This window comes from Pelmatolapia mariae, linkage group LG4, assembly GCF_036321145.2.
Source record: "Pelmatolapia mariae isolate MD_Pm_ZW linkage group LG4, Pm_UMD_F_2, whole genome shotgun sequence".
In the NCBI taxonomy this organism is placed as follows: domain Eukaryota; kingdom Metazoa; phylum Chordata; class Actinopteri; order Cichliformes; family Cichlidae; genus Pelmatolapia; species Pelmatolapia mariae.
The window spans coordinates 31,617,536-31,643,885 of NC_086230.1; the positions used below are offsets into that span (position 1 = coordinate 31,617,536).

At 45.3% G+C, this 26,350-nt stretch overlaps 1 protein-coding gene across 1 annotated transcript; it reads right to left on the reverse strand.

Moving 5' to 3' along the window:
* Positions 1–26,256, reverse strand: LOC134626527 (myosin phosphatase Rho-interacting protein-like). Its single transcript, XM_063472429.1, has 22 exons — positions 26,027–26,256; positions 22,578–22,655; positions 22,429–22,494; positions 21,900–22,051; positions 20,819–20,903; positions 19,864–20,035; positions 16,613–16,799; positions 15,433–15,526; positions 10,575–10,673; positions 9,102–9,158; positions 8,933–9,001; positions 8,754–8,843; positions 8,565–8,674; positions 7,876–8,371; positions 7,474–7,566; positions 5,322–7,355; positions 5,089–5,236; positions 4,885–5,002; positions 4,018–4,177; positions 1,388–1,489; positions 796–882; positions 1–430 (listed from the first exon to the last, which is right to left on the reverse strand). The coding sequence occupies exons 1-22, from the start codon at positions 26,153–26,155 to the stop codon at positions 290–292; spliced, it is 4,767 nt and encodes a 1,588-aa protein (XP_063328499.1). The 5' UTR covers positions 26,156–26,256; the 3' UTR covers positions 1–289.
* Positions 26,257–26,350: the final 94 nt, after the last annotated feature.

Below are 26,350 nucleotides of genomic sequence, written 5' to 3' on the forward strand. Positions count from 1 at the left end.
AGTTTTACAATAAAAACACTGCAGTGTTAAAGCCTGAATACAAATATAAATTACAGTGCAGCTGTATCAGCCAGAAAAGGAGTTTAATTTAAAATATTTTTTTAAAATAACAAACAACAAAACAAATATTTTACAGTTTTTTTATATGGTAATATTCAGCAAATACAAACGCATCACAGATTCAGTGTCAGAAAGGTTAAAGCAGTAAAAACATCTTTATCTCTATAAAAATCTGAAGTAAACTGTGGGGTGAGGTGTCATATAACGAGGAAATAAAACTGACAAGTCGTCACGGCGACGTCCGTCCCAGTGCCTGATGAGCCAGCCTCAGGTTTTCTCTCAGCTCGTCTGCCTCTCGCTCCGCTTTTGCCCGAACGATGCTCAGCTCCGTGTACATCTCCTTGTACTTCTTTGTCGCATTCCTCTTGTCCTGTCACACCAAAAAAAACCAAAATCTGGTTTATTTAGCTGTTTTGTCCACTCGATTCGATCGACTCCAGGCACAGATCACACTCAGTCCCAATTAACACACTCGAACCCTGCAAGTAAGTCACCTGTACACAGATCGTGACTACAGCTAATGTTTGGAAGCCCCGCCCTGGTGGAAGCAACATTATCTGCTTATTTAGTCTGATAGTATGAGCTGTTCAGGCTCAAGCACTCCTTCAGTTCTCAAAATCAAACACTGAGGTTTAAAAACAGATGAAACTCTGCAGCACGGACTGGTTAACTAGCAGATTACAGTATTATTATTAGTAATATTTGTATTATTAGTGCAGCTGCTGTGAAACTCACCCTTTGAGCCGACTGCAGCTCGTCCTTCAGAGACGTGATCTCCTGCTTCAGACACTGGACCTCAGACTCCTTCACTCGCAGCGTGATCTGAAATGAAATGTGTTTTTAACCTTTGAGTCGGCTCACGAGCACATTTACATAGTTTACATATCGTACTTGTGAGCCAATCATGAAAAACCATCATTCTTTATGTGGAATCACCAGAGTGGGTGTAATTTCAGTTTTTACTGCAGTTTGTGTTGATGGAGCCAGAGGGTATCACATGCTGAAAGTTGACACCAGCTCCAGAGTAGCTTTGCATGACTCACAGTTCAAAATAATCCTTATTTATCTGATCCTGGGCCTTGGTGCAGCCTCAGGTTCATCCTCTCTCTGAGCTCCTCTTTCTTTTAAAGCCACCCACCTTTATGCAAGCCTTCTTTTGATTGGCTGCCCCTCTATTTGGACAGCAAAATAGAGGGTGGGACTTCTTCTTACTCAGTCCTTTTTAATAACTTTGAATGCTGGAAATAAAGCCGTGGTGGCTTTGTTTGTGGTAGAACGTTAGAATCCCCCAAAATCCTCTCGATGACCATGCAGTAGCCAAACTCACCTCCATCTCGTACACGTCCATCCCCTGACTGAGCGGCAGAGCGTCCTGTTTGGCGAGCATGCACAGTCTGGTGATCTCTGCTGCCAGGTGGCCGCTCAGCTCCTGAACAAGTAAAAGTGAAAAATAGGAGAAACGATCAAGCTGCTTTACCTCTGACCTCAAAAACACTTTTTTAAAAGTATTTGGAAACATGTTTAAACCCCCACAGCGACAGTCGAGCTCGCACCTCTGGTCTCACTGGACTCTGTGAATATCTTTCGCCTGTTTTTTGAGTCCTGCAGCTCTTATTCACAGTCAACAACAGCTCAGCTTTTTAATGTGCGTGCATGAAAAGATTGTAAAGCCACAAACACTCAAACAATGAATGATTTCTGACATGATCCAAGTACAAAAGTCCACAAATCTACTTGGGAACAGTAAAAACACTGAATTATCCTGATTAGTGTTTCACCAAAGTGTAAACAAAGGCTGCATAAATGGAACTAAACAGAGAACAATCGTCATGTGGAGATTTTTACGATGGCGGCCGCAGACTTAGACGCTAAATCAGAAAGCTGCAGAGGAAAATGAGAGTGATCTGAACTGAGCTGTAATCGTATCGAAAGTCTTCATAACTGTCTTTAAATTTCAGGATGTCAGAAGAAGCCGTTAACAGCCTTCATGGAGCTGGCCCTAGGGAGGAGCATCTTGCCCCTCCTTTCTTTTCCTCCCCATCCCCGGCTGCCTCCCTCTTCCCGCTCCACCACACCCACCCACACAGGTAGGGCCTTGGGGTGTGGGTGTGTCACCAGGGTGCAGGGGAGACATCCCCCCCCTCTGTCCCCTTCTGGCCACCTGTGCCTCAATTTTATTCCACAACTTAGACATCCACATTATTCACACTCTCATAACACACACATATATATAGGGCCTTGAGGGTGACCACGTTAACGGCGTCCAGTGGACGGTCTGTGTATTCAACCTTACCTCTGGCACCGGTGCCCACCTCTCAATTTTAAATCCATGTAGACATTGAGGGTTCTCGGGAGGGGCCGTGCTAACACCTGCTGCTCTCTGGCAGCAGCACCATGCCCTCCCCTGTTTTAAATGCACTTTAGAACAACACGCAGCAACACTACACATGAGCAGGAGGAGGGAGGTATGGGGTCTTCCCACACCCCCGTTCTCTGCCAGCCATCGGGGCGGGGGGCTGGGAGGAGGTGTTGGCTGACAGATTGGCCTCCCTGCTTCTGCGAGGCCTGGGGCGGTCTGCTTGCCTCCACCCCAGGGGAAAGGGTCACATCTCTTGGGTCTGGGTGCTGTTTCCCCCTCTGGGGGCGAGGGTACCTGGACCCGGGGTATAGAGTATGTTTGGGGAGTGCGATTGTGTGTACATGTGCATATATGTCTATTCCTACGTTGGATGAGTGCTGAGTGTTTGTATATGTGTGCATGAGGGTGGGAATGCATGTTTGTGTCTGTGTGTGCCTGTTTGTCTGTGTTTATATGTCAGGTCAGGTCTTAGACTCCACCTCCCTGGGAACACCCAGGCCCTCCAAAGTGTGGAGGCCTATCTCCCCTCACCACACTCCCTGCCGGTAACTGATGCACTCAGGGGTTGGTGCATTGGTGGTTCTTGGTGTCCGGGGCTGGGCGCTCAGGTATACACCAGCTCACTCCCGGTGGCTAATTGGCGGCGCCTGGTGCCTGTCGCTCGGTCAGGCCTCTTCCAGGGCAAAGGGGGCCCTCGAACCTCCGGCCTCGGGGCCTGCAGCTCTGTTCACTCTGGCACAGCTGGCTGCCGGCAGAGCCGGCGGGCGCGCCAGTGCAGCCCCCTCTGGCTTCTGCTCCGTGGCTACTGGGTGACCCCTCGTCTGGGGATCTCCTCAGCCCTTCCCAGGAGGGTGGCACGGATGCCCCTCCGGTGGTACTCCTTGGGCTCTCGCACTCTGGGGTCCCTGGATGTCTGGAGCCTGGATCTCCTCCATGCCTGCTTCATGCCCTGGGGGACGGGGCTATGGCCCTCCACACCCTCTAGCAGACCGTTACATGGGGAAACCTTCTGTATACAAGCGCGCTGATCCACACAGGTGTGCACACGGGTGTTCACTGTTCGTAGACATAAACTACACCTTTCTTAGCTGCTACTTCAAAGCACATTGTGCGCTGTCTGTGCTGCACAACAACATTCAATATTTAGTATTTATTGCTGTTCACACTTAGCTAGATTAACGGGATGGTGTTGTGTTTAGTATGTTGCTTTGTTTTTTTTTTTTGCTTGTTTTCTCTTCTTTTTCTCTCAACAGGTGATCCAGGAGATTTTTTTTTTTTTCTCTTTGTCTTTGTCAGTGCCCTTTCTCACTGTCCCTCTTCCCTTCTGTTTTTCTTTTCCTTCCTCTCTTTCTTTCTCCCTTTCCTATCCCCCAATCATGTCTGTCTCATCTGTAACAACTGAAAATAAAATAAATAATAACAACAAAAGTTGATCAAATGGACCAATACGGCAATGCCATGATGATCCATTTGGCAAAATAAATCCATTTGGTATCCTTGTTGGTCTTCAGACAACAATTCTGACGGCTAAAGAACCAAATGGGACAGACAGAAAACAAACAAAAAAAAAAAAAACCAGCCTTCATTGTGCGTCTCACCTGGTTTCTGGTCCTCAGGTCCTGGTTTTCCTGCTGGCACTGGCACAGGGCCTTCCTCTCGGCGTCCAGAGCCTGGACCAGATGTCCGTTCTCCAGACACTTCAGAGAAAACTGCTGCGATAAAACCTCGAGCTCCCGCTGGCAGGAGGCCAGCTCCTCACTGCAAAGACACACACTGAGAGTCACAACCTATCCGCATTTTCTCTGTTCAGCTCTCCTGTCGGCACACCGAGGTGTTCCCAGACCAGCTGACAGACTGTCCAAAACCCCTCACTGGCATCCTGATCACATGCCTGAAACACCTCAGCTTGCTCCTTTTGATGCAGAGGAGCAGACAAAGGTGCCAATTCTTATCACTGCTGCTTCCCACTCAACTGCAGCGGTTATGACAAGGTGCTGGTTCCCAGTCTGGATCCAGTTTCACTCATTTCCATCAGAAAATAGACTGATTAAGAAAACTGAGATATGAGGTATGAGAGCCTGCTGTGATTTACATGTTCTATGTTATGTACGAGCACCTCCTACCTGCCTTCACAGAGGAGGGCAGGTAGGATTTTTTCGGGCTCTGATTGTTGAAAAAAATATCATGGGATTTAAAACATTTGCCAGAATTTGCCAGCCAGTTCACTTCAGGCTCTGCACCGGTACCGTGTTGGTGGGGAAAAGGTTTCCTGTGGATTCTGGCACAGAGCTGTGAGCTGCAGGTGCTTTTGTTCTCCCTGTAAAAAACATCTTTGACCACCAGAATCGACAGTCTGTTCTTTGTCCTGACGCCGGCCTGCGGTGATGATTTTTCCAGAATGACATTTTGGTTTAACTCCAGTGTTTCCCTTCTGTCTTGTAAAACCTGCTGGGATGCTCATGTACCTGTGCTGCCTGTGGACTTCCTCCAGGTTTGAGAGCCCATTGCTGTTCTCGAACTCACATCTCCTCTGCACCTCTCTTTGCAGCTCCAGGCGGTGAGCGTTTTTGATGGCTTCGATCGCTGAGAGGAAGAGGAGGAGGTCTGAATATTTGAAACTGAATCGATTTTGGGCAACGCCTCATCTCTTACTGGGCGGTTTCCCTCACCTGTTGCAGTAGCAGCACTCTCCTCCTCTAATAGTCTGTCCCTGTCCACCAGGAGGCGCTCCACTTCCTGTTTGTGTCGACGCTGCAGCTCCTCAACCACCTTCAGGTGAGATTCCTCCATGGAGGCGAGTCCACGCTCGCAGGTGACCTGCGGGCACAGCAGACGCTCACACAGGTCACACACAAAGCTCGTGACAGGAAGTCAAACAAAAGTGGATGAAAGCGGCACCTACCTTCAGCTTCTCCGTCTCTTTCTCGTGCTGTAGCTGCACCAAACTCATTTTGTCCTCAGAGACCGTCAGCCGCTCCTCCAGCTCCTCCACCTTTCTTCTCAGAGCTGAAATCAGCTCCACGTTTCCATCTGGTTCATCGCTCTCCTCTAAGCTTTCATCTGAGACCTTCTGTGGGATTTCCATCTCATCTATCAATTCCTCCTCCTCTTCTTCACTCTCCTCTGCGCTCTGAGGCTCCGCATCCTGGAGGTAAATCTCATCAGTCTGGCAGCCTGCGTTCATCTTCGACGTGCGTTGTTGTTCAAGGTTTGAAAGTTTTGCTTTGAGGTCCTCGTTCTCCTCCCAGAGTTTGGCGCATTTTGAGCAGTTGGCGTATTTAGCCCAAAGCCTGCACAATCGATGGCAGTAAAGTGCTTCAGTCGCCGCGGAGTGAATGAACAACGCTATCCAGGGATGATCTGAAGAGTGAAACACATACAGTCTGTCTGCTGTCGGCTGGAGTTCGTCGTGCACGGCGCCGGCGGCGCTGAGGGAGGCAGCGAGCTGGTCCAGCAGAGAGATTTTAATCTGTGTGACGGCTTTGAAACACTCAAAGTCACTCAAATCAAAGGTGCCGCTCTCCTCCTCCGTCTTCGTGGTTTCCAATGCTATATCGTTAGCCTCGCCCTCGCGTCTGCCCTCTCTGCCTTCCTGCGCCGCCTGCTCGGTCTGAAGCAGACGGTGGCCTATGAGCAGCATTCGTGTCTCCAGCACCATCTGTTCTGCTGCCTCGCCGACCCGCACATCTGCGGGCTCGATCAGCTTGGACGGATCCTCCTTCAGTTTCTTCAGCAGCAAACTCCAAAAAGCTTCCTCCCACTCCAGCTGGCTCACCACAGCAGGACTCCCCTCCCCCTCCTCCACCTCACCTCCTTCCAACGTGTCCATCACCTCTAAAAGTCTCCCCAGAGCGCTCAGCCTTGCGACCATCCCCTCGATCACCTTCTGGGTCTTTTCTTCAGTAGAAACACTTCTGTCTCCTTTCAGCCTCTCCTTCTCTAACTCCTCATTCAGCCTCCTGATGTCAGCCTCCGCCTCCGCCGCTCGTTGGCAGGAAAGTTTCTCCGCTTCCTGCAGCTCCCTGCAGTTCAGCTCTGATTGGTCGAGCTGTCTCTCCAGCTCTGTCAGCTTGGCCTCGGTCGCTTCGAAACACCGCAGCAGGTATCCCTCCGGTTTCTCGGCCCTCTTCTTGTTTTCATCCTCTCCTACCGGGTCGCTCAGCTGCAGCAGCACCTCCGTCTCCCTCAGGGTCTCCTCCAGGGAACTGATCAGCGTCTGGGCCTCCTGGAGCTCCTGGTTCTTCAAGTTCAGCTCCATCTCCAGATCTTCCACCCTGGTCTTCCCCTGCTGCTCCACCTCAGGGAGGTCACGGGGCTCTGAGTACCTGCTGCTGAGCTCCGCCTTCAGCCTTTCGATCTCGCGGTCTGCCTCGGTCAGCTGGTTCAGCATCTCTTGGTTGCGCTGGTTCAGAGCCTCGTTCTGGCTCGTGAGCAGCTCCACCTCCAGGGAAAGCTTCCCCAGGGTCACCTGATCAGGAGTCACCTGCTTCAGCTGGGACTCGTCTCCCTCTGTGAGCTCATGGGCCCACGAGCCGAACTTATCCACCTGTGTCTCTGAGCCAGGAAACAGCTGACGGGTGTCTGCATCCAGCTGGTCCTGGAGGTCGGCTGTCCTGTCATCGAAGCTCATTCCCTCACTCTGAGAGTGTTGGATCTCTGATGCAGGTGACAGTAAAGGTGAGGCCGCTGTCTCAGATAATAAATCCTCCAGTTCTTGGAGCTCGCCCCCTGTATCGCAGAGCCAGATGCTGGGCAGCTGTGGTGTTGGTGAAGGTGTTTCCTGGCCGAGCTGCTCCTTCATGTTCTGTCTGATGATGTTCTGCTGCTGCAGGAGCTCTCTGTACGCCTCCTTTAGGCTCTTCGTTGGGTCTTTGAGTAGCTTTTCTTTCATATCTGATGTGTAAAAATCAGCTTCAGGACTGACGGGAGAATCCAGCTGAAAAAAAAAAAAGGTCATAAAACTACAGAAACCCGACTGAAACAATCAAAGTCAGTCAAACACACCAAACATCAAACACCAAAGAGTGTCTGAGATAAAAGTTGCTTTCTCACACCTGCTGATTTTGAAATCTTTCTGCGCTGAGCTGAGTTTCCAGTTCCAGTCGTCGATGCTCCGACTCCTCCAACTGAACCTTCAGATCTTCCACCTCCAATAACACAAAGTACACAAAGAGTTAATCTACACAGCCTCACACACCCTCCATCAGGTGAGCCTTACTTTTCATTTTATACATGTATCGAAAAGAAACAGACAAACTGATTGTATTTTCCCTGTGAGCAAACACAAACACAAAAGAATCAACTGTGTCAATTAAAGTTATACTTGCAATAATTTCTGGCCTTCACATATCTGCATAATTACCTGTTTTTATGGTTTAACTTACACATCAACAGACTCTGAGACAACTTATCATTTATTTCTGGTCATGCTTCTTTAAAACTGAAAGTCCACTCACCGCCTTCCTGTAGCTCTGCAGCACCTTCTCCATCTCCTCTGCATCTCTCCCGTCAGAAAACAGCGGGACCGTCCTCTCCAGTCTGAACATTGTCTTCTCCACCTGCTTCCAGCACGCCTCCATCTCCTCCTCCATTCTCTGCTGCGATTTCGGACTCAGCGATCGGACGCTGCCGTCCTTTTCTAGCAGAGAGAAGCCGAGCATCTTCTCATACCTCCTCCTCCTCTCCTCGCGCCGCTTCCTCCGCTCCAGGTCACCCAGCTCCAGCGAGCAGGGGGATTTCTGTGGATCGGCGTCCACCGCCGGCTCGCTCTCAGGCTTGAATTCAGCCCAGTCAAAGGTTTTGTAGCGGCCTTCGCGCCGTCTTTCCGTCACGCTGCCGGCTTTGGGGTGAGGGTCGCTCTCCGAGGAGACGTCGGCCGAGGGAGAGTCCTGAGTCACGTCTGGTTTGGGGAGGACCTCAGGTGGGCTGCAGGGAATGTGCTGGCCAGGTAAACTGAGAACAGGATGATTTAAAATTTAAAAAGAATAATCAATCATTTTTATTATCATTTAAGTGCTTTTAGTACGTCAACGTTTTATTTTAGCTTCAGCTTATTTTTCATCTACTTTTATCTCATCTTTAAATCACCTGTAAACACTTTAAACTGCACAACCTGCACAAAACCTGTTTGATTTGATTTGATCACCTGGTCACATCAGGGGCGTTTGCCGGATGGACGTTCTTCATCAGCGCCTGGATCCAGTTCTTTCGTATCCCCGCGGTCATCGCCGAAAGCGTGAAGACGCCCTTCGGAGTCTGCGACATAAAAACACGTGACTAACCTCCATCTTTAGAGCAGAACATGAAGTGATGACATGCAGAAGCGAAGACTTACGTGGATCTGAAAGCCGTAGTTTCTTTGCACCTGGTACTCAGACACATTGTAACACTTCATTAGGTTGATCTCTCCTTCCAGATCTGAGGCCTGTGAGGAGACGAAAGAAAACGTCATGAAGATCTGGAAATGCACAAAAACTGTTTATATTCTACTTTATGAAGCCGGGTTTAAAGTACCTCCTCAGCCGTCGAGTCCTTGTAGTATCTCAGACTGTCAGTCGACAACACAAACCAATATTTCTTCCACTAGAGGGAAGCAAAGTACATTTCACACAGGCTGGTAAGATCCTTTAAATCATCACCACAACCTGAAACAGCCAGATTTGGATTACTTTAAAATGTTTACCTGGTCATTTTCATCCAGTTTGACCATCCAGCCTTTCTTGAAGTTTAACAAGTCTGGCTGTACAGAAGATAAAAAATACAAAGTTTGAATAAAACACACAGAAAAGAGAAGAGCTGAGACTGTTTGTTGCTTCCATCATTTTTGACCAGTAGTTTACTTATGTGATAAATTTTAATACTAGACAAAGACAAACCGAGTAAATACAAAATGCAGTTTTTAAATGATTTGAAAAGCTGACTTCAATTTCATGAGCCACACTCGGCCACACTGTCAGACCGGCTGGATCAAGAAATCACTTAAATAAACCTGTCTGACAAAAAGCAGCACATTAAGCCGCGATCTCTAGAAACAAAGTCACTGACATCTATCAGTCTTAAAGGGTTACAAAGCCATGTCTAAGGCTGTGGGACTCCAGTGAACCATGGTGAGAGACAAAACTTGGAACAGCGGTGAACGTTCCCAGGATTGGCCGGCCTATCAAAATTATTCCAAGAGACAAAAGCATCCAGAACAACATTTAAAGGACTGCAGGTCTCACATGGCTCAGTTAAAGTCAGAGTTCATTATTCAACATTCAGAAAGAAACTGGGCAGAAATAGCATCCATGGGAGAGTTGAAAGGAGGAAACCACTGCTGACCAAAAAGAAACAAAGGTTTGTTTTTCTTTTGCCCAAAAACGTCTGGACGATCCCCAAGACTTTTGGGAAAAATTCTGTGGACTAACGAGTTGAGTTGACTGCCGTTACGTCTGGCGTAAAGCTAACACAACATTCAGCACCAACAGCCAAACATGGTGGTGGTAGTGTGATGGTCTGGGGCTGTTTTGCTCCTTCAGGACCTGGATGACTTGCCCATCGTGCTCAAAAAACAAAAACAAAATGAAGGTTTTGGAGTTTAGTAAGACTGAGATGTTTTTTTATCACAAACACTTGGTTGCACGGCTTGCCAAAAGTGGCACATTTGGGTGGCAGTTACTTCTACAGACAGGCCCAGGTAGCTTTAGATCGATATTTATTCCCTGAGAAATCAGTAAGAGGGCAAATGCAGTACTGTAGTATTTGCATTTGCAAAACTGAGGGCTGGGTAGGAGGGGGGAGCTCCACACCATCTGATGTTTGAATCAGATATCAGTCTGAGCCTGACTGATCTGTGGGACTGTGTTTATTATGCCACAGGTCAGCAGAGTAGAGTTTCAGCAGTTGGAGGTATGTCACACCTGCTCCACCAACAGCTTCTCTCTGTGTGTTTGCAAACGTTTTTGGTCAAAGCGAGTTTAAACGTGCCTGAAAAGGTCAGAACAGACGATGCTTCCCCTGATGTTTCCTTACAGGTAAGAGGATGGTCTCTACCTCAGCTTTCTGCTGGGATCAGATCAATAATCAGTATCAGGTATGAGTAAAAAGTTGTGCTAGCGTGCTTAGAGTCACTTCTGGAAACTTCGAGGCTGAAACTGCCCCCGGATCAGTGGCTCACCGTCATGGCCGTGTCTGATGTCCTGCGGTCCAGAGACTTGGCTCTTCTCTGGGGAGGGGGGGCAACGAGAGAGGACGAATCTCCACACGACTGAAGTTTCTACAGAAGGAAAAAAAAGAAGCCCAAATTAAACCCTAAACTTATGAGAACTTCCCTCACAGGAAGGCTTTCACTGATGAGAAGACGTGACGTGTTTCCTCAATCAGGACGGAGGCTGTTTGCATGTGCTGCCTGCATTCCACCAACCAGAGTAACCGATAGTCTGGACGCTTGGCACAGACGTCAGCTGTGAGGATTAGGCCCGCCGCAGAGCACCACGGGGAGCCCGGCGGGCTTTTCTCCACTGCCTGTTAAACTCTCACTCACTGAAGCGGGTCTGACCGTGGAATGCATGAAAAAGGTTTTAGAGGATAAATAATCCCCGGGACTCTGCAGCTTTTGTCTTACCTTTCAAAATGATGCTCCAAAACTGAGAGTGAGATTGCCGCACGCCTGTTATGATCAGATTTCATGCCGGCTCTAACAGCACGTATCAGACTCTGGATTACACGCATTAAGTGAAACAAGGGTCCCCTTTTTTTGTTTACTTGAGCCTCCGCTGTTCAAAAGATTCATTCTTCTTCCTTATATAACCACTTTAAAGGGGAAAAATGTCCAGTTTAATCACAACAAAACATTCTTTGTGTTTTTTTTTCCTGGCATTTATATTGAAAAGTATCCAAAGCCCCGACACACGGAGGACCGCGGAGCTCTGACTGCAGACAGAGCCGCACCTCTGTTCCCTGAAGGCCGCCCAAAGCCGAGGGGGAGGAAGTGAGGAAGAAGAAGAAGAAGAAGAGGCTGACTCGAGAATCTCCAGACAGGCTCTTTTGACCTTCTCCTGGCTAGAAAAACAAACGCACCCAAAGACACATAAATGAACGCGTGGGCCTAAATATTCTGCTGCTGCTGCTGCTGTATTTAAAAAGTAAATCCTCTGGAAAAGGAGAGTGCGTTTAATCAAAGATTAACCGCGGCCACTGAGACGACCATCTGTGATTTAACAATGTTTCTGCAGCAGCTCCGGCCGCTGAAAACGAGGATTTACTGTGAAAGGAGCGAACAAACTAAAATAAAGAGCTGAAGGAAGCAGACTAATGTAATGCACTCACACTGTTTACTCACACCGCCACTCACTGTACACGGCCAATTTAAAAAAGATCACCAGCTAATCCAACGTGTACATCTTTGAGCTGCAACAGGAAGTCGGAGTACCCGGAGAGAGCCCAAACAGGCCTCGGGGGAACACACAAACTTCACACAGAAGTTCTCAAACTTGAGTGCCCATGTCACCTCCCCACCGGCCCAGCAGGGTGACAACCAAACCCATCAGTCTTTTACAGCTGAGGGATTAAAAAAAAAAAAACCTGCCTGGAGACGGCAGTCTGAGGTTTTGACGGTTTGACAGGGATGTTGATTAAACACTGACTGTGTTTAGTACCACCGTTATAAAATCCATTCATCCGGTTTTTTTACTGGTTCAGAGACACCTGTCCCAGGTGGGGTAGACCTCAGCCGGTTGGGGGGTGGGGTGGGGTGGCAGTGAAGCCGCTTAGAAATGTGAAGCCATGTGTGACCATTTTTGGATGTGAGGATGGAGAGGAAAGTTGTCAGCTAAACTTTATGTGTGCAATGCACAAACACAGACTTCTTGCACAGTCAGCACACAAAGCGAGCCATGTTATGAGTCATAAATAAATTTAGAGGCACCAACAACACAAACACAGTTGACTTGAATTAGCAGACACCAGTGAGCTCCAGTGCCGGTGTAACTCAGCGGGGATCTCATGTGCCGTAAGGCTAATGCCTCAGGTGGACATGAGAGGAGGGCCAGCTTTTGGCTGAAGGTTGCTGCTCGGTTCTTGGTCCCTCTGTGAAACAGCGAGTTAATCTCACGTGTGCTGCACAACACGCTGCCCACAGGCCTCTCCTGCTTCGTTTAATGGATTCTCCCTTAAATCTGCTTCTCTGGCTCATCTGGAGGAATCTGAACTACTAAACCTTCCTTTCAGAAACAGAAAATCCTGAAAACATTTCTGGATATTTACTACAGTGAGCCCAGTTTAACAGGTGATCTCGCTTTAAGTATCATCCATGGGAATGTTTGTGTTTTGCCGTCACACAGACTCCTGCTGGGGTTTGCTCACCTCCTTAATCACCGGGGTCTAGCCCTGACACACTGACTAGCGTTCACAAACAGATGTGCGCTTGGAAACCGGGAGGCGCTCATTCCTCCGAGTTTATCAGTAAATACATGACATCATGTGTTTCTTCAGCCCGTCAGCAGCACTTCGAGAGACTCGCGAAGAATCCCCGAGCGCCTCGGGTCCTCACATTTAATTGGTTTATTCCGAATCCCTGGAAAATAAAGAGGAATGGCGTCTGAACTGCTTCAGGGCATCAAAACCAGTTCTGCTCACAGTGAATCACCAGCCTCCCTCCCACCTGCCGACACATGCGCTCGCTCACGCTGGAAGAAAGTCATGCCCGGACACGGCCCGACCGGCTCGTCCACGCGTTTCACGCCACGCTCTCATCACCGGCTTAGACCGAAAGAGCGCTCTGAAGACCTGAACAGGTCCTCGGGTTGTTTACACCCACACTGACAGACTGAAGCAAACAGCCTCAGACTGTAATTTGGGAGATTTCCTAACTCTCCGTCTAACTCTGGCAGCGTTTGATCAGGCCGGAGCTTCGGCCTCAGAGTGACATCTTTCATGGATAACACCTGGCTGCTGCCTGAGTCATGTTCAAACCAGTCCAACCTCACGGCCCGGCCCGGTGCAGCCTGAGCACAGCTGGATACGACGGCTGGTCTGAATCACGGCAAACCCACGCTAGGATTAATCATTACCTGTTCACGGTTAGCCAACGACCACAGGCAGGAAGCGGGTTTTTAATTGTTGGATGCCGGCGTTGAAGGACTTAAAATTTTATTTTCTCAATCACGTTTTTATTATAAGCTCTGTGCTCCTGCGCAGCCTCACCACAATAAACGATTTCACCAAGAATTGTTCTCATCTTGTTGTTTATTGTTCGCTCTGGGCTCTTTTCTCACCGGGTTAAAAATAGGCCGGCCTCTTTTGTAATAATGTGAAACCAACCTCCCAGTTACACATTACATAACAAAACTGTCTCTGTGTTTGTTCTTATCTTTAGTTTTCTAATTTTTGGATGTTTCCGTCTGTCTGTGCCGTCACCAGTTCACAACGCTCTCTGTCTCTATACTGACTATTACAGTGGTCAGCGGTCAGTACGGCTGCCCGCTCATGGCAAAAACATCATTTATTTACCAAAATTATTAAAGAACACCATCTTTTTTGTTTTTAAAGGGGCATTCCTTTAACTTTAAACATGATTCAAATGAAAAACATTCGTTTGAATTGTTAAAAAGAAAATGTGGGTTATAAAGCGGAGACCAGAGCCCAGCGGTGTTTTACAGATGAGCTGAATATGAAGCCCTCCACAAAGAAATCTCTGAACTGAGCGCAGTGAGAAGTCCTCTTTCCTCGATTCCTCTAATCACATCTTATTCCCTCACACCTCACAGGAAGAAGGTTGTGGGTTTGAATCCAGTGGCTGGCTGTATGTTTTTTTTCCTGTGTGGCGTTTGTGTCCACACAGGACTATGAGTGTTTCACTCTCTTACCCCTGTGATACTGACGACCTGTTCAGGTCTTCCTCCTCCAATAATAACTGGATAGACCAGGTTCTAAATATCGTCGCCCAGTTTGACAACAAAGAAAGAAAACCTCACTCAGATATTTTAACTGAATCTTTCTCTTTGTCTCCCAAAGCCAGCGAAGTTTCGCAGGAAGGCCACGAGATAAATACGTCCCATTATCTATTAAGAAACTTTATGGTTAAACTAGTTTTAGAGAATGATCTGTGTTTGTAAACCAGGGTTGTTATGATACTAGATTTTCAATATCAGGAAAACCCTTGAAGTGTGATGCCATTTTCACTTCCACGGGTGAAAAGCATGGTATAAAATTAAGAGACAAATGTATTACAAACATATTAAATAACATCAATGATGACACTATCTTTAAACTGTAAACCAAACACCCCACAGGCACGGTCAGCACGGTGGTGGGGGGATGACGATTTGGGCATCTTGCAGCCTCTGAGTTGATGATGAGCTCCTCTTTATAATCAGAGTCAGATGTGACTCAGCAGCAAATCTACAGCAGACTGGCTGAAAAGGAAAAGAACGGAGGTGCTGCAGTGTCCCGGTCAAAGTCCAGACCTTACTCTGACTGAAATGCTGTGGTGGGAAGAAGAACGGGTCAAAATGCCTCCACAGCGATGTTAAAGACTGTTATTTGAAGTTACTCCTGCTAAAGGTGACTGTACAAGCTACTGAACACTGGGATGTACTTTGTTTGTCTCAGGACTTGAGTTTTTTCCAGAGTCCTGGGAAAACTTTCTTTTTCACATGACTGCATAATATTGAGTACTGTTTCATAAATGCATGAACATGCAGAAACCTGCAGAAACTGAACGACACGCCCCATTAATCACTGACTTTAAAGAGGGCTTCTCACAGAAAACCTGAAACATGCTGGAAGGATTTCACTCTCCAATAAAAAAAATTTTCTATTAGAATTTAGAGGATATTTGACATGACCTGAAAAATTTTATGAAACTCAGCACGCTTGAAGATGAAGATGGGGTAAAAGAAGCTGGACGTCGCAGATTTTTGGGCTCACAGTTTCAGACATTCACACTGACCACTCATTTAAAGAGAAAGGAAAACAGATGCAGGTTCTGTGTCACAGCCGTTCATCTTAAGTTTGAAGCAGTTTTTACATCTCACCTCTCGTTTGTTGGTACGAGTCTCACTCCTGCCCGTCCGCGACATGGATGCCCCCGTTTCCTGCTCTTTCCCGGTGGCCTCCAATCTGTTTTTGCTGGAAAACAGGAAGAGCTGATTAGATTCTCCTTCCACTCAGGTACAAGGACCTTAACGGGAACCTACACTAGTCTGTGGATGCTCTCCTGCTCACATTCATCCTCCGGGATTTCAAAAGGTCAAAAATGGCATTTTTCTATTAAATCGGGGCAAAAGTCACCAAACAGAAGAACTTTAAAACATAAACCCAGACTTGTGTGATTCATATAGATAAGGAGACTTGAGGCTGTGTCACCTTTATTGTGTCACAATAAAGGTGTTAAAAATAGCTAAAAAGGCTGAAACAGCTCCTCTGGTCCATCTGTACGTCACGGTGAGCATTACAGAGGGTTGATGGTGTGCCCCCGCCAGCCTGGTTGAACCCAGTAAGGTAAGATTTTGGGCAGAAGCCTTGAATCTTAATAAGAACGTAAACCTGGATGAACCTGAAATGAACTGAGTGTTTCTTCTTGTCATTTCCAGCACACTGTGGGGGCTTTTTATAAGAGGCCCGTTTCTTTAACTCCTTCCTGACTGTGAGGATTTGGTGGGTTCAGACACCTCTGTGCCCTCAAACTGAGGTTCGTTCCCTGACTGGCAGGCAGACTGTCAGTGTTGAGGTCCTGAGAAACAATGCCGAGGATATCTAATTACACCAGCGTTTTGGAATTTCTGACCTTATTTGGGGGGGAGGGATAAGGATTTTGTGTTTTCGTTTCCCAAAAAGGCAACAAGAGCGAAGAGCTGACATGATTTCTCCTCACGTGACCCGTTCGCATGCTGCTGGGGCACAAGCTGGGAGGGTTTCTCTTGGCTAAATATAAAAATGCAGCAGTCAGATCTCTAATGGAGGGGTAGAGCGTGAGGCTTTGATCTGCCGTTTAGCGGTGTGTGATGCCTGTTCGGCTTTATGCTGGGGGAGGCATTGGATGTCCTTTGTGCTAATTGCTTGCACATTTCTCCTCTGCCAGTGCACTTTAAATGGCTCTGATGAGTTACCCACACAAACATAAATAAGAAAAGAAAAAGCTGCTTGCTCCAAAACACGAAGATTTATGTAATCATAAGATGTTTAAAATGAGCAGGAAGCAGCTTCGCTTCTAACCTCCAGTCCTGCCTCTGGTTCTTGTTGTTTGCTGATGTTTGGATGTCGTTGGGTTCAGTCAGCCGGTTGTTTCTGCCGGTGTCGGAGCTTTCAGAGGCCGCCAAGTCTGAAGAACCGACCGAGCCGCCGAAGCCGGCTGAGGTCAGAGAGCCCCTGGGGTCAAGGCACAGGTAGGAGGAGGCGTTGCCTGGAGATAAAACGCAACACAAAAAAGTTTCAGACTGTTAGATCATCAGAGAGCAGGAACATCAAACCACAGCTTGGTTTAAGTCCACAAAATTAGGCGTCCCTTTGCCATAAAACCTCAGCCAAGCTTTAATCACAAACCACAAATCATTTCACTCATCCCAACCTTCTCCTGCCGGCTTTTAAGGAAACACCAACACGTCAGTGTTTTACCTCATTCAGCACCATTTAAAATAACAAAAATCACAGCTTTTTACCACTCTGATAAAAAGAACAATGTCAAACTGATGCTTTATATTCAGACTTTAATCAGCTTGTCATCACTACATCAGTTCAACAGTGCGATAAGCCATACAACACAGGGTGAAAGGAAAATCACTGCCCCTTAAAATTTTCACTCTACAGTAACTGTGTAGTGTACCTTAACAGGCCCTCAAATACACAAATCTGTCACTTTCTTCTCTTCAACTTTTTCAGCTGCTTTCGACTTCCTACAGTTTCTGCTACACATTCAAGCCACTTTGCAACCCACTTCCACCCCAGCTCCACCTTTCCTTGCAGTTTCTGTAATAATTTGTGTCAGTCAGGCAGCTCTGCATATGGAAATAACCTTCCTTTGGCTGCGTCTGAATGAAGTTATTTCTTTTTTTTCACGATGAGCAAATGAATTAGGCAGAAAGTTAAATCCGATCATTCTGTGTCTATTTTTTATGCCTTTAAAGCAGCTTCTCTTGGGAAAAACACGCAAAAAAAGTCATGCAGATGGTTCAGGTGCTTTCGCTTCCTCCCCATTGTGGAGAGGATAATCCCACATTTAGAGTTAATACTGTAAAGTTGCTATGGTAGCATCAACAGAGAAGTACTCTGTTTACTGTATGACAGCCTATTAATCATTTTGTTTTGGCTGCTATGATACAAAGAGACCGTTAACACTGACAACACTGTGAAAGCGCAAAAATAAAAGCAAAGCCCGACTAAAGAAGCAGAAAAGACAGATTTCAAAGATTTCCCATCGAGTTTAAGTCAGTAAATTTTCTCTAATGTGCAGGTCTTAATTAAGTATTCAACTTAGGAAGCTTTGTGGGGATATATGTTACTCATTCAGTGTTGGAAGAGTTATCAGGCCCTTTGTAAAAATCCATCATTCGACAGTGAGAAAGATTCACAGGTGGAAAACATTCAAGACAGTTTTTCCCAGGAGTGGAGCAAATTCACCCCAAGGTCAGGCAATACTCAGGGAAACTGTAAAAGATCCAAGAGCTCCATCTCAGACTCTGCAGGCTTCTGTCAGCATGTTAAAGGTTAAAGTTCATGACAGTCCAATTAGAAAACAACTGAACAGGTGCGGCGTGTTTGGAAGTGTTGCCAGGAGAAAACCGCAGCAGCATGGTTTAGTTGGCAAAGCTGCATCGACTTCTAGAACGACGTAATGTGGACAGGTGAGGCCAATGTGGAGATGTTTGGCCACGGGACCTGGGCCCCCTGCAGTCACTGACTCAATCATGAACTCCTGTGTAAACCAAAGTATTCTAAAGTCAAGTGTGAGGCGTTCTGTATGGCAGCTAAAGCTTGGAGCAAATGAAACAGGACAATGATCCTTAGCACAGCAGCAAATCTCCAACCTGACTGAAAACCTTAAAGAGCTGTGCATAAATTAAGGACTGCAAACTTCCATAAACTGAAGCCACACTGCAAAGAAGACTGGACCAAAGTTCACGTTTTCTGCTGACTGATAAAGTCGTACAGAAAACGATTGTTTTGTTGCTGGTAAAGGTGGTTCTACAGGCCGCCAAAAAACGAGGTGCACTTTTTTCACAGGACTGCACATTCACCAAACGTTTCAACTTTTTATTAAAGACATAAAAGAAAATCCACTCTGTAAAAAACAAAAAAGAACTTTGACACGTCAACAATATGAAACAACAAGTTTGAACTCGGGTTTATCGGATTCCTGTTTGCCTAGTCTGGAAACACAGAAAGCATCAGCATGTACTGATAAGTATACTTGAACATTTATTGACAGGCAAAACAATCAAGCCACAAGCCGTCATCATCATAACTGATATCTGTTCAGTGCAAAGGTAGAAGACTCCCTTTTAAGCTGATTTAAGAATAAGTGGATCCATTATGATTTTACGGTTGCCGCTAACCCTTATTTGTAGCAATAAGTCTGCTGACTATTTATTTGATTATTCCCTGAACCTGCACAACTAACGGTCAAGTTTTACGATCTCTTATTTTTGTCTCAAAAAACATAAAAATGGTTGAGAGCATCTGTAGAGCCATTTAAAAAGCATTTGTTTCTAAAAACGCAGAGTTTTTAAACTGGAAGGTTAAAGAATCAACTGACTGAAATCTCAGCTGATGTGTTTGGTGGATTTGAGTATGTGTTTGTTTCAGTAAACATTAGAAATCTCCAAATGTTGAAAACATAATGAAATGGGATAAATGTGCAAAAGAAATTAAAAAACTGGATGAGTTCCCCAGAGGAGAGCCTGTTAAGCAGGGGAATCCTGACAGAGGGAGCTTTGTGTTTAGCCTCCATCTCTCTAATGAAGCAGCCTGTAGTCAGAGTCAGCAGGAGTTAATCCAGACCTTCATTATGGGACCTTTCCAGACTATGCAATAAGCCTGATGCCAGATGGGCACTCGTGTCCATTTTGTCACAGCCTGAAGCTCCAGCAGGGAAAAATACCTGCCCTATGCCGAACATCAAGCCCATTAGGACTTGTTTAAGAGACCTTGGAGGGCTCATGTCTGCTGTTTGGCTTTTATGATGCCTGAAGGTCAGAGGCGCAGGATTTCCTGCACATCTCTCCAAGTAACTCCACTTCCTGTTAAAACAGAAACTCATCCAGCCCGTTCCCGCGACTGCCCGCGAGTGAGCGCTCAGCCGGCACGCCTGGTTAGAGGAGGGTTAAACGAAACGGACAAATAAAAATCTGCGAGTGTGCGAACATCTGCAGGACGTTAGGATGGTGCGAGAGGACAGGAAACGGCTGTGATTGGCTGATAGACATGAAAGCCTGTGTGTGTGTGTGTTTGTTTGGTTTCCTCCGCTGCACCTGCAGGGGTCCGCTCAGGGCCCAGAGGCTCGGTGTCCGTGACAGTCCAGATGGGAGTCACATCTGGCCCCCCGTCCCGCTGGTCTTCCTGCCACTGGCCGGGCTCTGGGCGGTCCCTCCCCGAGGATGGAAAACTCGGATCGGTTGCTACCATTTTTGCTGGACTGGGCTCCTGAAGTTTGTTAGAGAGACAAAGAAAATTCACACTTTTAACATTAAATTAATACAGGTACAATAATGTGGCTGTAAATTAACAGTTCATTCATGTTTGAAAACACACAGATTCTGTACAATAACAGACACTTTAAACGTTCTCATATGCTTCATGCTTCATTCTGCTCTAAACACTAATTTTTTAGACACTGTTTTCTACTCTTGTCACTGTGTCTCTGTGATGTCATGGAGGGGGGATATGCCTAATTTCTGACCACAGATCCACGAACCACCTGCTGTTTAGGAGGGGCAGCCAATCGGAGGAAAGCTGGCTTAAAGGGGGAGGAGCTAAAACACATTATTTCAGAGTATTTTCAAACAGAGGATGAACTGAGGGGCTGCACTGAGGCTAAGACTCAGATAAATAAGGATTATTTTGATCTGTGAATCATGCAAAGCTGGTTTACTGTTACAGTTACATATTTTAGAAAGTCACCATGAAGTCCTCTGATTTCACTCAGAGTTCTCTAAACTCTCTAAACTCTTTTTCTCTCTTCATTTGGAAATGAAGTTGAAACTTTCAAAGGCATCAGAAAGTTTCTTCCTTGGTGTTTCTTTCAGGTTTTCACTGAGAAAGTATCGTCTAAACGTCTCCTGACAGGTGATCATTTACTGGCACATTTGTGGTTTTTATCTTAATAAGACCAGTCTTGATTCTTTGGTATAAACTTGTCTGAAATAAGCCTCATAATCAGCATGCGTGAACACAAAAACTGGACACTTTAACACATGAGCACAATACCTGATTGGCCACAGGCTCAACTTTGCGTTTCTTCTTCTGATTCTGTTTGTGAGTTCGCAGATAAACTGCCAGCTGCTCACTCCACCTGGAGACAAAACATGACACAAACAGCCAACTAAATCTTTATACTCACCCATTAATGATTAAAAAAATACCACAATCAGTCTCATAATATTAACATTTTCAAAATAAAAGCCCCCTTTTACCTTAAGCATGTGATTTCTCAAATAAAACCAGACAGTTAGTTTTAGAAGGTTATCATGATAAATACAGCTATGTTCAGGTTTTACAGGAAGCCATCAGGACACCTCTAAATGTAATTCTTTTCAAAATAAAAGCCTCCAAGTAGGTATAGAAAGCTACCAGGATGACAACAGGTATTTGAGAGTTTCAAAATGTGAAGCCCTATTTAGATAGAGCAGGGTTGTCACACTCATTTGATCTTGAGGAATGAAACTGACCTTTCTCTCATTGTAATAAAGTTTAACTACACATTTCATCTTAATATAATAATAAGCAGAGTAATTTCAAAAATGTATTTCAGTTTTTGTACATGATAAAAAATCCTTTTGTAGTAAATGAAAGAAATATGTCAGCATGTCTCTTGACTTAAATTGTCAAAAAAAAAAACCTACTGATAAAAATGGAAAAAACAGGAACTTATTAAATGTATGAAAATGCATTTAAATGTCTGGGTGGCCTTCCATAGCCATCCAGTGGGCCAGATTGTAGTTTTTACTGGGTTGATTTTGGCCCCCGAGTCTTATGTTTGGCATAAAACACAAGACCTGAGTTAGACGAATTTATCAAAATGCACTTATATGTCCAGTTTTCACAACAAAAGACTGTAGTTAGATACTGGAAGCAATGAAGATGCTTCAAGGCTGTCAGATTTTCAGAATAAAAGCCCTTAGTCACAGTAAATTACCGCTGGGCTTTAACATGCCAACTTTTCAAAATAAAGGCTTTCTATTCTTTTTCAACTTGTGTTTTCAAGAAAGCTTCTCCCTTTTTGCTCATTTGTGCCCACACATGTCAGCAATCTCTTTTTTTAATGCTACTCTGAGGTTTTTATACCGACCCATTAGTGATGTCTTTATTGTCACCACGGATGAATACTTCCTGCTCTGGGGTGACGATGCAGAGGGCGTTCTTCTGGCCCGTCCTGGGCTCTGCATCGAAGATGTCTGTGCACACGTTCACGTTCACCATCCCCTGTGGCAAAGTGCTGGGCTGCAGGAGAATCAGAACATCCAAATTATTCCTCCAGGGGTCAAAGAGCGAGTTAAGACGTCATGTTTACTAAAACTTCAGATTCATGGCCGCTAAACAGAAAGCAGTTTGTGGTGTGAAGTGTGGAATGAAAGGGAACGGGATTTAAGGGGATCACAGAGAAACAGAGAGGGGGGATGTGTGCATTAAAGGACGGGCTAAGCCCACATCATCTGCTGTGGTTGTGTGCACAACATCTGGCTTAAAGATGCCTTCTGGATCCCAACAAAACATACAGTAGATGCAGATGCATGCACAGGCTGGGGCTTACTGTACACTCCGCGTTATGTTTTATGTTTGCATTTGTTTGTAATTTTAGTATCTGTGCTGTTTCTCACCAGCTCATCCAGAGCGAAGCTCAGGCTGCCGTCCTCGTACAGGATAAAGAAGCGCCGCTGCCATCTCTGACAATGAAGGACAGGAAACTAAAATCACCACAGGATCACACTAATGCCACACTCATATGTTTTTTAAAAAGTTAACCTACCCGTGACCTCTGCATCGGGTTGTTAAAATCTGTCCCCTCTGGAGCCAAACACAGCCAGCCTGCATAGATGGGTTTGGCCTGGAAGGACAGGACAGTGATGTCATATATTAGTCAGTGTTTTGAACTGTGTGGATTTGATGCCTGTTGTTATTGTTGTGGGATTTGAACCTGTAGTCTGACAACAGAAACATGTACAAACCCGCCAAAAACACCTTCTGTTACGTCGTGGATCTGTGGGCTCTTTGTTTATCCTGTTTCAATATTCACATGTTTGTTTGGTTTTTTTAAAATTTAGAAATATAAAGCGTCTCAGCAGGTCCACCTGACAACACGCTTGCCCTCAACGTTGCTTTTTTTAAACTTTTTTTCTGAGTGACAGTACATCAATGATTCGGCACTTTGTAGAACCACCTTTAGCAGCAATAACCTGATGCATGGGTAGCCACAAAACTATATCACAATAGTTCAAGAAAATGTGTAATAATGATATTTATGAACATTAAAGAAAACACTGGCAGCGCTCAGTGGTACCCCTCAGCCTCCTGATAGATACACCTATGGTATTAATTTGAAACTCCTACGTCACTTCGTTCTTGAGTTATCACATTCAGAAACTTGGGTTTCCACTTTACCCACCTGCCCGCCCTGCCGGCAGGGTGGCGGCAATATCAGCCTTTTACATTTGACAGATAAAAAGTACCTAACAGTGTTTTATCAGAGACTGCAGCTCACAGGCAGCAGAGCAAAGCAAAGGGCATTTTCAGTCCTTGTTCTCTGATGAGACAGAATAACTCATTCAGCAGCACTGTAGTGCAATAACAGTGCCACAGCATAAGTCAGATGTAAGCACATAAACAGCCTGGGATGTGTTTCTCCTGGTAATTTTCAGTAAAAGTACAGAATAACTTATTCAGACTTTAGTTTAAATTTACAAAAACAACCTTGTAATTTTTCAGGAGCTGCACAAAACCCTCACAATAAAACAGAATCACACATATCTCAGACTTGCATGGTTGTGGGGGACGTCTGGCCCACTCTTCTTTACGATGTCACTTCAGTTCATTAAGGTTTGCAGCACTGCTTTACGTTCAGCTGTCTGCAGGTCCGACCACAGAATCTCAGTCAGTTTGAGGTCTGGACTTTGAGTTATTCCACCACCTTGAGTCTTTTCTTTATCAGCTGTTCTGTTGCAGATATCTTGGTGTGTTTAGGATCATTCTCCTGCTCAATCACCCAGATGGCCTCACATCTGACTCTAGAACACGTTGGTATACCGAGGAGTTCACAGTCTACTGAATGAATGCAAGGTGCCCAAATCTTCATCCTTCCACCACTGTGCTGACAGTTGGTATGAGGCATTGATATGTTGATATGATAAGACTGGTTGCGTGCATTGTGGTCAAACATCTCCTCTTTACTCTCATCAGTCTAAAAACATTGTTCCAGAAAGCTTTGCGAACATAAGCCCTACAGATATTTTCATTTATCCTGGACCTCTTCCAAACCATCCACACTTGTTCAGTCTCTTTCTAATTTTACACTCATAAACTTGAACATTTATCCTGCTAGCTGAGGCCTGTAGAGACTGAGACGGAGTTCTTGGGTCTGAGCATTGATCAGTAGCACCTGGGTGGTGTTTGCCCTCTAAGTGAGGTTGTACTTAGTTTTCACTTTTAACTCATGCCATGCTTTACACATTCGCCTAACAAGCGAAAGATCCCTGGTTTTGATTCCATGGGGAGACACAAATCCCATCCAGCCAAAAGAAAAAAAAATCTGCTGTATCAAACGTGGTGAGCTACCCGCTGTGGTGACCCGAAAGTATTAAATAAACATATTTATATTCTTTGTGCTTCCTCCTGTCTCAGACACATGGGTTCTTTTGTTTTCAAAGTCATTTTAAATATTAAAACGCTGGGAAAAAGTGCCACAATTACAGCAAAACAAGGAGGTTTTCTCTGAGCCTGCAGCGTCACTGGAAAACCATGTGTGGTGTTTGCAGGTTTGATGAACGGTGTTGAAATTACAGGGCCCAGCAAAAGCAGGCGGGAGGGGGGACACAAAGTGATGGCATATTTGAACAATGTGAGGCATGTAGGAGGCTGTCACTATCGCCTCCTTACATCACCTCGCCTTCATAAGCGTGTTTTCAGTCCTGACATGTTTTACTCAGCACTAAGTACACAGGGCTGAAGCAGGCCTGGTAAAAAGATGATGTAATTTATTTTTTCCTCAGGCTTTTTTGACAGATTGATGCATTTAAAAAATGAACAAGTAACAGAAAACCAATGAATTCCCAGTCTTTCCTTCATAAACAGAATTAAATGAAACTACAACTATGGGTGAAGGCATCTTTTATTCCACTAGATTTGCTTAGTAACTATTTATAAGTATTGATCCCAAAATACAAAGCACCAACCCTAACAGCACACCTTTAACTGGAATAACAGTTAACAGAATTAACAGTAAACACTACCTATGCATTGATGCATCAGTCTTAATCACATCATGTAATTTAATCAGAGTTCATTTACATATTGGGTTTCCAAAGACTGCTACTCTACAGAACAATGGGATAAGGGACTGCAGGGAGGTTACTGTAGTGTGGCTGGGTGGTGAAATCACAGAATTAGTCATGACTTTTAATCTATTCTGGGTGCAGAGTTTCAATTTTTGTTTCTCCCTTGTCCTAGGAAACTCATTACCCAGCCCTATTTTTGCATTCCTGAATCATAGCTGTGGAAGCATTTTTCACATAATAAAACAAACCCCGATCCCTTACCACCTACCTTAGTTATTAATTTGGACACAGCTCCTAACATTGATGAAATGGTTTAAAAATGAACTAAAAACTTAAAGTCAACATTTCTTTTTAAGTTTTTTACATTTGTAGTATTTTAGGCTATATAAAATTATACCATATAATCTAAAAGTAAAGAAATATAAAACAATCATGTTAAAATAAATAAATAAATAGAATATGTTACATAGTAAATCTAGAAATCCATTAATTAAAAACGTAATAAAAAATAAACCGCTGTTTTGGTAAAATAAAGATTAAATAACTTTAAAAGTCTGATTTTTATGCCGAAGACCACGGAAAAAAAGTTTTATTTATAGTTTATAGTTTTGTTGTGGACCTTTCGACTTAAAGGGAGGCTGATGTGGGACTTTTATATATTCTGGGAGACATGGGACACTTTGACTATATAGACTCCCTAACACGAACATTTCAGAGATAAAATAAAACAAAATATGACCTTTTCTGATTCTTTTACTGATCAACCAAAATGAAATCTTAAAGTTAGCATCTTCATATTTAATATTTGCATGTTTTTAGACTAAATCTGGCGATTTAATGATAACATTTTTTATCCAGAAAGCTCACTAATCCAAACAAAAGTGGCTAAACGTTATGATAGGAGCACCTGAGGTGATCGTGAACTCACCTGCTCCAGGTCGTGGTCGTTGAGCAGATGGAGCTCGCGGGACTTGAAGCAGTTCTGACATTTGCTCTTATTAAAAATATTCGCCTGGAACTTGCTGCAGGGAGTCGCCGCCGCCTTTTCCCCGGACATGTTTCGGTGAGCGCCGCTTCTCCTCCGCGGGAACAGATCCAGACACGGCCCGCTCTCCTCCTCCTCTTCTTCGTCTCCCAGTTTAGTAAAGCGGTTTCTCCTCGAACAACATCTGTCACACTGAGCCGCGCGCTCCTGTCGTCATGGTCATGGCCTCTGACGTGATACCGCCGCTCCGCTTCCGATCGAAACCTT